Genomic DNA, 9,380 nt, shown 5'->3' on the forward strand with positions numbered 1-9,380 from the left:
ACATATTAGATTACAGTAATATAATAATATAACAAGAAATACGTTAAATCACAATAAATTTAAAAATTATTTATGCAAGGGTAGTAGGGTAATCAAACAAGCCATTTTTTTCATAAATATACCATGAAAGATGAAAACAATTTGACATTTTAAATATTCTTCATTTTTTTTAGCTGTAAATATTAGTATTAGTCACACTAATAATGAGAAAATTATCATTATTATTACCAAAAAGAAAAAAAGCTCACACACACACAACATAAGTACATAGAGATACATATATAAATGCAATGCAATCCGAGTCACCAAGAAAAGCAAGAAACAGGGCCACCTTCCATAACTGGCAGTTCGTCAATAAAAATTCTCTCTTTCTACCGAAATCTGAATCCCTCTTTCCTCTGCTTTAGCTTTCAATTTCTAATCTCAATCACAAGTCTTCGTCAATGAATTCAGATTCTCTAATATATACATATAGCTACTACTTTCTATATTCATATTATCGGCACAAGTATTTTCACTCTCACATTACCTAAATGCCCTCACAGAATTCTCTTAAATGATGGTGAAACCGTTACATTAACGCGATTCAAATCCTCTTTATCATCAGTCATTTCTGCTGCTCTCTCGTGATTCGCCTAACTCTCTATGTTCCATTTCAGTATATTTGGGTTTGAGTTTGAGTCATTCTTCAGTTTTTCTTTTATTTATTTTTTGTTGGTTTTACTTTTGGAAGGAAGATTGGAACTTTACTCTTTCTTCTTGTGAATCCAAGAATTCTTTTATTTTCTTTGATTTTGGAGTAAAGCCCAGAAACACGTTTTGGGTTTGATTCCACGCTCTTTCTTTTATGTGTTATTCTTGAGGTACGTTTTCGTTTCAATCATCCAAACCCAAGTTTTTTCTCTTCACTTTAACAACACCCCTAAAATTTTCTTGGGTTTTTGTTCAAGTTTCAATCTTGACTTTTCTTGGAACGGTAGTGCTTCGTGAGATTTGTTTAGAATGAAGAGGGTCAATGAGGCTGTTGAAGAGGGGAGTAAAAACTTGGGGTTAAAGAAAGTTAGGTTCTTCAATGGGACTGATGAGAGTTGTGGCGCTTTACAGAGGAATGAAGGTGATCAAGAGAGACCTTTTGTTGGGAATGGAGGGATAGGTTCTGCACCAGCACATATAGATGGAGACCCTTTCGGAAATACAGTCCCTGATAATCTTGATGGTCAGAATCTTGGTGGTTTGAAGGATTCCAACATATGGGACTTTGATATAAATTTTGATTTAATTTTTGGCAATGAAGAGGAGCAGAAAGGTTTAGCGTTTGATCTTAACATTCCAGTGAATACAACACAGGGCGGTGGGATAGAGAAGGGCTGTTTAGAATATTATAAAGGGTCCATGAGCAATCAGAACAGAGAAGAGATTATCGTCATTGCATCAGACGATAGTGATAAAGAGGTGGAAGTTATAGGTTATACATTTGGTTATAATGCAAAGGGTAAACAAGTAGAACTAGAGACGCCTTACGATAGGGTGGAAAATTTGAGCCTTGAATTGGGAATGGTTACAAGGGATAATGTTGCTGCCGAAAGTAGTTCAGTGACTGGTGGTACGAGGAGGTATACCAGGGAAGAAAAGGGGAAGGCTAATGTTGTTGATGAATCATGGTTATCTCTAAAGGCAATTGAATCTTATTTGCTGAATGATAATGAATCAATCAGGAATACTGAGCCTACAGAAGATATTGAAGCTGGAACATGGCAGCCAGCAGCATCAGATGCAAGGAGTGAATCGGGTGAAAGAGCACTAAGACAGGCTGATCGAGCTTTAAGAATTAGAGAAGAGTTAATGCAGGAAAGTTGGAGAGAATCTGCCAAACGATTTGCGCGTATGAACCATCCAAATCAGAACAATGGGAAAGAATCTTCTAGTCAGAAACAAGGATCACCTACTTCAAGAGCTCTAGAACAACTAGGAAAGTCTCCTGGCCCTTTCTCTGAAGCTCTTAAGATGATAAGAGAAAGAACTTCAAAGCGAGCAGCTCAGCAGTTGGTTGAGTGGAAACCCTCAGAAGAAAAGCAGAACCAAAACATTACAGCACCATTTGTTCCTTCTCTGCTGGATTTGTCACTGAAAGCTCTTGCTGAAAATGCTGAGGGAATAGTCTCACTTGAACTGGTTCCAGATAACCTCCGTAGAAAACTAACTGACATGCTGTGTGATATGCGAAAAATGAATCTCAATGTTCTTAACCTTCTGTTACAAGGATTTCCAACTGAGATTCGCATAAAAAATTGCTCATGGCTGACTGATAAACAATTTCAGCAGACATTTCGGAATTGTCAGACAAAAGATTTGAGGGTAACCCATTCTTTCTTTCTTCTTATATTTTATATAAGCATTCAGAGTCATCGTGCTAATGAAGCTTCTGTTGTGTAATAGATACAATTTCATTTTCCTATATGTTTATGATCATATTGGTTCTTCTAATCTTAATTTTGCTTTTCTTTTGTTTGAAGAAGTACCTTTTATATCTCCTTTGGGGCTCAATGTCCCTCGGTAGTTCTTTCATTGTTACTCTCTATGCCTGAGTCCTGATAGCTGAGGAATTTAACATAATATATCCATGATTCTAAATCTCACCAATGTTCATCTTATTGAGGCATGTATAGACTCCGGCCTAATTGCTGTAGAGAAGCTGGGACTGATTTATTTAAGGTCAAAAAATGTAAAATCTCTGAATGGAATATGACTAACGTCTATTGTCCAATTATCAATTGTTATTGGCATGTGTTCCTCTATATTTTACTCAGTATTAGATTGAGTGATGGATCTAAGTGTACGTATCGTAAACAGATTATTCACTTTCCGCCTTGGATTAATCATTGTGGATGCCTGACTAGGATGACTAAAATTAAGTGAAAATGCACAAACTGCCAACGATTGCAATGTTCGTTTGAGAATTTGCATCATGTTGTCTTATCATGAGCTTAAAATTTTGGGATTGGGATGAACTCCTGCTTGTTTGAATTGATGTGTGGTTTTTTTATTGTAACACTGCTGGTGTTTTACTTATTTAATTTCTGTCTTACTGCTAATCTTTATGCGATATTGTTGTGAAGCAAACTACTTATGGTGATGTGGTTGCAGGTGCTTCAACTTGACCTGTGTGGGCAGTGCATGCTTGATTTTGCATTCAAGGAGACATTAACTCAATCCTCAAATAGTTTGTCCAGTCTAGCCATTGTTTCCCTTAGAGGTGCCTGCCGTTTATCAGACAGTGGGCTTAAAAACCTTGTTATGTCAGCACGGGCACTGCAGTCTATTAATTTGGGCCACTGCACCCTTCTGACTTGCGATGCCATCAACATCATAGCTGACTCTTTGGGATCAAATTTGAGGGAGCTTTATATAGATGATTGCCAAAAGATAAATGTGATGTTGATTCTTCCAGCATTTAAAAAGTTTAAACATTTGGAAGTGTTATCAGTTGCCGGCATACAAACCATAACCGATCAATTTATCAGTGAAATTATTACAGTATGTGGTCAAAGTATTAAGGAGCTTGATTTGGCTGACTGCCTGTAAGTTGATTTTATTAGTCCCTCTTGCTGATAGATGCATATGTTAGGTTCTAACTGTTGTCTACTTTATGATAATGCAGAGCACTGACTGATTGCTCTCTCAAAACCATTGGTAGCAACTGTGCTGATTTATGTGCACTGAACATTGCAAACCTGCACAACTTGACAGATCTGGGATTGGAGTATCTTGCCAATGGTTGTAAATCAATTCGAAAGCTCAAACTTTGTCGCAATGGGTTCAGGTTTCTATCAATTCCCTTTTTTCCAGCTTTCTTCGTTAAAACTCTGCAGTTTCATGGACTTGGGTTTTGCCATGATTGTAAATGATAAGAAGCATCAACCCAGATAAACTATATAATACACAACATTAATTTAATGGCTTTCCTTCTGCATGTTAGTGATGAAGCTATGGCAGCATTTCTGGAAAGCTCTGGGGAGTCCTTGATGGAACTTTTACTGAATAATATGACAAAGGTATTGTTATCTGGATTCGGCTACCTTTTGCGTGTTTCGAGAGTCACTATACCTCTACAATTTCAGTGGCATATGTTGCATTCGCATCTTCATATTTATTTTTCCTCCTCTACCTGTGACATTGGCTCTTTTATCTACCCTGGCCATGACATGATCATGCGTTAAGGGCAACTGTCAGGACACTAAACATCATTTGTATGCTATATATGACTGTAAATGTTAATAGAAAAAATCTACCTTCATTATGTTGCGGATGAGGCATTGTACGAGATTCATTATATTTCTGATTATCTTTTGATGTTTGTAACTAATTAGCGATATTTAGCAGGTTGGGTCCAGTACTGCCTTATCACTCGCCAAACGTTCTAGGAAGTTGTTAAGTTTGGATATATCGTGGTGTCGCAGAATTACTAACGAGGCTCTAGGGTTGATTGTTGATAGTTGCTCATCACTAAAGCTGCTCAAAGTCTTTGGCTGTAGACAGGTTTGCACGCCAACAATAACTTTTTTGCTGTAATCATAAATCTCATACAACAGTTTCTTGTGGCCCTAACTGGTCCCAATTTTATTTGGACAGCAACTTGGGAAATCTAGAAGCTTCCCTTCATTATTGTAGTCGATGTAATTCTCTGCCTATGTTCTGTTTCTGCAGATCACAAATGTATTTCTGAATGGGCACTCCAATCCATTCGTGAAGATAATTGGGTTAAACCTGACTCCAATTCTGGATCATGTAAACTTGCTTGAACCCGAAGAAGTGTTATTGCGCTATTCACCTCTGACAATGAGCCAGGAAGTCTGGAACAAAGAGATCTGCTAGATGTTAAAATGTAAATTTTGGATCATAAACATCAGAACGTGGCCCAATTTTCATCATATATTAGATCATATATGGCATATACTTGTAAGTGTCTGCATAGCATAATGCATCAGAAAATACTTTTTGCCTGGATTGCGGTCTCGATAATATTCCTTACGTACTCAAACCCTGGGACCTATCTCATCGCTAGCATTGCCAATTTGATCATATTCGACTAATTTCAAAAACTTCTTGGCCGTGCTCAGGTGCTATTTAACATGTGCAACATCGATTTGATATGCTAAAAACATGGATATATACATATATGTGATAGACATCATCATAAGGCTGGATGCAGATGGTGAAAAGATGAAGTACCAAGACCTCTCATGGACCTTAACTTCCTAATACAGATCGGAACTTATAATTTCACCTGAATTGGTGGTATGGCAGGCCACCACCTCAGTTCCCAGTAGAGGCTTTACACTTTAAAACCAAGGTAAGGACAATTAAAACAATAATAATCCCTGTAGAAGAACCACCAGCTCGATGAATCCAGTAAGGATCAAGCCTGGCAAATCCGCGCTCTAAATAACCCGAAATAGCTATGGACGTTACCAAAAGGAGCAGCAGAAAAGGCAGGTAGGAAGAAAAGTATATGGGTTCTTCCTCGAGCTCTGGCTCAGGAATTGACCTGCGATCTATATAGAGAGGAGAAAGTACAGCAAGAATTGCAAATCCTATGGCCAGAAGCCTCTTGTCGTGAGATGAAAACCTAGTACGCCTCCGTCTTGCTCCGTGCTCCATTCTAAGGACCTTTCCAGATGCCTGAGTTGCTTATGTGAATTTCTTATGCGCTGAATCAACTGGAAGGTAATAGATCAGTTCAGCTGGCTAAGCTCTGTTCTTGGCTTCTTTAACTCATGGATGTGTATAATGTTTGACATCTTTATATGAAAAAAGATTGTTCACTTTGGAAGGTTTGGGAGATCAGGGCTTGTGAAATGAGCTGTTGGCGTTTAGAGTCTGAAGATAAGAATAAGTAGACAGATTAGAGAAGCATTCTCAATCTGTCAGAACTACTAGTGGTGCAGATACTTGGGAATCTGATTCTGCCACCAATAACTTCAAGTCTAGATAGCCTGATTGGTTATCAAATTGGAAAAAAAGAAAGCAAAACAATAAATGGTTAAAAAGTTGTGGTTAGTCTAGGGTTTTGGGGTTGGGGAGTAATCAGTGAGGAGAATGATCACTAAATGTGATCGGTAGAATCTAATTAAATCAGGCAAGATAGACTATTCTCTTCAAGATTAACCAACAAAAAATGATGAAGACCGTAAGTAGAGCACCAAACAAAATGTTGAAGAGGAGAAGTAGAGCATGGAAAATATTCCAAGGTTTAAACCAGTTTGTGTCATAGAAAACTAAAAACCAAAAGAAAAATTCAAGCAATAACATTTGCCATCAGCAGCTGTATTCCACAGTTATCCATTCGTTTCCACATATTTTCATATAATATGCATATTGGTTGACAAGATCAACCAAAGTTATAAAAGAACGAGCTTTTAGTTCACATGATGAAGCAAGCAGAAATCCAAGAAGTTCAATGGGCGCCCACAGGTAACATAGTGAACTATATTACTTTCCTACTCCAGAGTATATAATTGCACCAAGAGCCAGAATCCCTTTTTGACAAATTGATGTTTGGTTCATATGCTGAGCAAGTGACCAAAACCACCTTAAATTGGATTATACATGGCGCTGATTTTACCATCAAACAAATGAATTTACACAGTAAGAAAGTTGAGAACTGTGCTATAGAATTTCAACTATAGCCAACATATTTAAAGAATGTGACAATTTATACCTAGTATCGTGCTGGCAGTTGAAAAAAATCAAACTGGGAAGAGAAACAACTTAAATTCCAGCATTGGAACTTTTTGACTTGTTTCCAGAAAGCCTTCTCATCCACTTCTTCTGTAATGTGGTGAGGTGAGCTGTTGTTGCATGAGATGGATTAACTTTGGATACTTCCGCGGAAGGAAGTTCAGCAGGCAATGCAGCAGCTGTGCTTGTGAAGGCATTTAAAACAAGAAATGCCAGAATAGGTGAAAGATCCAGAGTCCCTCCAAGTGGTGGTATGATTCCCCGGAATATGTTCAAGTATGGGTCGCATAAAGTGCTGAAAGTAGTGCATTCAGTGTTAGGGGTCTTATCTATTTCTTCAGATACTCACGCCAATAGTTCTATAAATTAGCATCAACTAGTACTAGTCACTCTCCCAAGACGAATGATAATGGATGGGGTGGGGGAACGGGATGCATCCAATACTGAGGAAGAAATGAAACTCAAAGATCTCTTCCAGCATATAATATACTTGGTTCCCATATAAACTCTGAACTACAACTCAGTAAATTATAATCTTACACGCTAGATATGAGCTATACAATGATCAACGAGACTCTGCTTCCAGCATAAGATTTATAATCATTTGTTAACAAAAGGGTATTGACTGGACCTTTAGCCTCAGGTTTCAAGCAGGATGATAGAATAATAATGATGCCAAAATAATGCCATACCTAAGGGGGCTGACAACTGCCGGAGGTGCATTAGGGAACCAAGTTAAAACAAGCCTGACGACCAGCAAAGTGTTGTAGATGTTTAAGAAATTCAAAATCCCATTAGTTACCACGATTCCAGCCACTGAATCACCGGGTAAAATGGCAGCAAAGTTTGAATTGGACAACATCTCCAAATTCTGGCAGTTAGTGCGTGGAATCTGGAGAGGAGAAAGTTCAAGTGGAGTTAATCAATTATTAAAAGCAGAAATAAGCATAGTTCATCTATGGCCTCCGGTGGTCCTTCACCAGTACAACTATCTATCAATAATAAGAAATTAAGACTAAACTCAACAAAGACTTATTCCATACTCATTCAAGATTAGTTACATGGTTTTTCTTCCTTTGTTCTGCTAAAAAGACAGCCATCTAAAAAACTAAATCACAAGAGTGTAAATGCTTTTCTAATTGCTAACCAGTGAAAAACAGATAGGAAAAACTAAGTACATGGAAGTAAATGGTTATCACTTATCAGAATACTTTTCTGAAAAATATGTTGCAGAACAGAATAATTTAGAGTAAGCTTCTATATCTTTTCAATTTTCTAGTTTGATATCATTACCGTAGTTACCATTGCAGAATACAAACTTTATCAAGAAAAAATAGAGAAACGGAAAACATAACAAGCAAATTAATTCAGCCCATATATACCCATGGAATGAAACCACACATGGAAATTATGTACTAGTTAGAATTAGCAAAGAATAGAAATTCCTCATTTCTGAGTTGCATAGTTCTAAAAAATGGAAACAGTTTGTCCCCGCAAGAGAATTAAATCTCGATATGACTGGAGAGACAAAGAATACCTGGCAGCCATATTGAAGATAAGAGGGAAAAGACATTATTTTATCAAGAACCGCAATCTGGGACCTGAAATTATCAACAATCTTGAGACATTTCTCAACATTAGACATAATGGATTTTTGCACCTCACGAACAACATTTGAAGCTCCCATCAGTAACTTGAAGTTGGGATTCAAACTTAAAGGTTGTCTGAAAAATGGGGTGCAGTGAATAAAATTGAGAGGTGGAGAAGAAAATGGTAGCAACATCAGAAACTGAGAAGGTGGGCCTAATGCAGAAGACTTGTGCTCGTCTTCTAGTGAGTGCTTTGAGGAAAAGCAAGAATCCATTTTCGGTTGCAGTGAGGTAAGCAGAGTTGCAGGGGATAACGAAAACTCTTGAGATAAAGATATTTTCGCCCCTCAATTTTGGAGAAATTGTGGATCCAGTCCTTGAGTTCTTCAGAAATAACATTGAGCGCTTCCTTGACTCTTAGTGGGCTGTACGTTTATGGGTTTCGGCTTTTCATTCCCAGTAGATATAAGGCAACGTGAACAATTGGGCCAATAAATTATGATTTCTTACTCATGTGGCCCATTTTCAGTACCAGGTCTTGGTAAAATATTGACTAAAATTTCAATTATAAAAACTACACTTGACAATAAAAAAAATAGAAATAGTTAGTGTAATGATGTTTATATTTTTCAGAATGTATATGTAATTTTTCAAAATGCATTGATAATTTATGTAAATGAAGTTAACGATTTTTTATAGATAGGTATATATATAATTATTTAAAAGAAATAAATAATTTGTGTAAATATATAACAAGTAAGGAATATAAATGTAATGGTCCATTTTTTTAATGATTTTTGTTTCATTTGTATGATTTTGTTTGTGAAAGTAGATAGATCTTAATTTGTTTTGCGCAGGGCTTATAATTCTGGAGAGATATTTAATGATTGTATGGAGTATGGAGCTATGATTGCAAGCAGAATTGGTGGTGTTGTATGGACTTATGATTGCAAGCACAGTTGTGTTGAAAACGACTAATACTAATTCCAGATTAATGTTTATTTTGAGTTTGACTCAAGTATATGGTCTTAATAAATAATGTTTACATCTATC

General features: G+C 36.9%; 3 protein-coding genes across 4 annotated transcripts; 1 reads left to right on the forward strand and 2 right to left on the reverse strand.

The window, feature by feature from the left end:
• The first annotated feature begins 305 nt into the window (after nucleotides 1–305).
• On the forward strand, nucleotides 306–5,000 carry LOC105164608 (RNI-like superfamily protein). The gene is made up of 6 exons (XM_011083297.3): nucleotides 306–2,355; nucleotides 3,145–3,578; nucleotides 3,659–3,820; nucleotides 3,977–4,052; nucleotides 4,381–4,536; nucleotides 4,705–5,000. Exons 1-6 carry the CDS (start codon nucleotides 1,003–1,005, stop codon nucleotides 4,870–4,872), a joined length of 2,349 nt encoding a protein of 782 aa, XP_011081599.1. The 5' UTR covers nucleotides 306–1,002; the 3' UTR covers nucleotides 4,873–5,000.
• LOC105164609 (uncharacterized) lies at nucleotides 4,522–6,320 on the reverse strand. Of its 2 annotated transcripts, none has more exons than XM_020694679.2 (2): nucleotides 5,285–6,320; nucleotides 4,522–4,850 (listed from the first exon to the last, which is right to left on the reverse strand). In XM_020694679.2, the coding sequence occupies exon 1, from the start codon at nucleotides 5,656–5,658 to the stop codon at nucleotides 5,314–5,316; it is 345 nt and encodes a 114-aa protein (XP_020550338.1). In that variant the 5' UTR covers nucleotides 5,659–6,320; the 3' UTR covers nucleotides 4,522–4,850; nucleotides 5,285–5,313. The 2 variants fall into 2 exon arrangements, with proteins under 2 accessions (XP_020550338.1, XP_011081600.1); XM_011083298.3 differs by having other exon boundaries at nucleotides 4,522–4,865.
• A 152-nt stretch (nucleotides 6,321–6,472) lies between these two features.
• Nucleotides 6,473–8,678, reverse strand: YLMG2 (YGGT family protein). The gene is made up of 3 exons (XM_011083295.3): nucleotides 8,276–8,678; nucleotides 7,431–7,630; nucleotides 6,473–7,033 (listed from the first exon to the last, which is right to left on the reverse strand). The coding sequence occupies exons 1-3, from the start codon at nucleotides 8,600–8,602 to the stop codon at nucleotides 6,769–6,771; spliced, it is 792 nt and encodes a 263-aa protein (XP_011081597.1). The 5' UTR covers nucleotides 8,603–8,678; the 3' UTR covers nucleotides 6,473–6,768.
• Nucleotides 8,679–9,380: the final 702 nt, after the last annotated feature.

The sequence above is a fragment of the Sesamum indicum genome, linkage group LG6, assembly GCF_026168435.1.
Source record: "Sesamum indicum cultivar Baizhima isolate 11 linkage group LG6, ASM2616843v1, whole genome shotgun sequence".
Lineage (NCBI taxonomy): Eukaryota > Viridiplantae > Streptophyta > Magnoliopsida > Lamiales > Pedaliaceae > Sesamum > Sesamum indicum.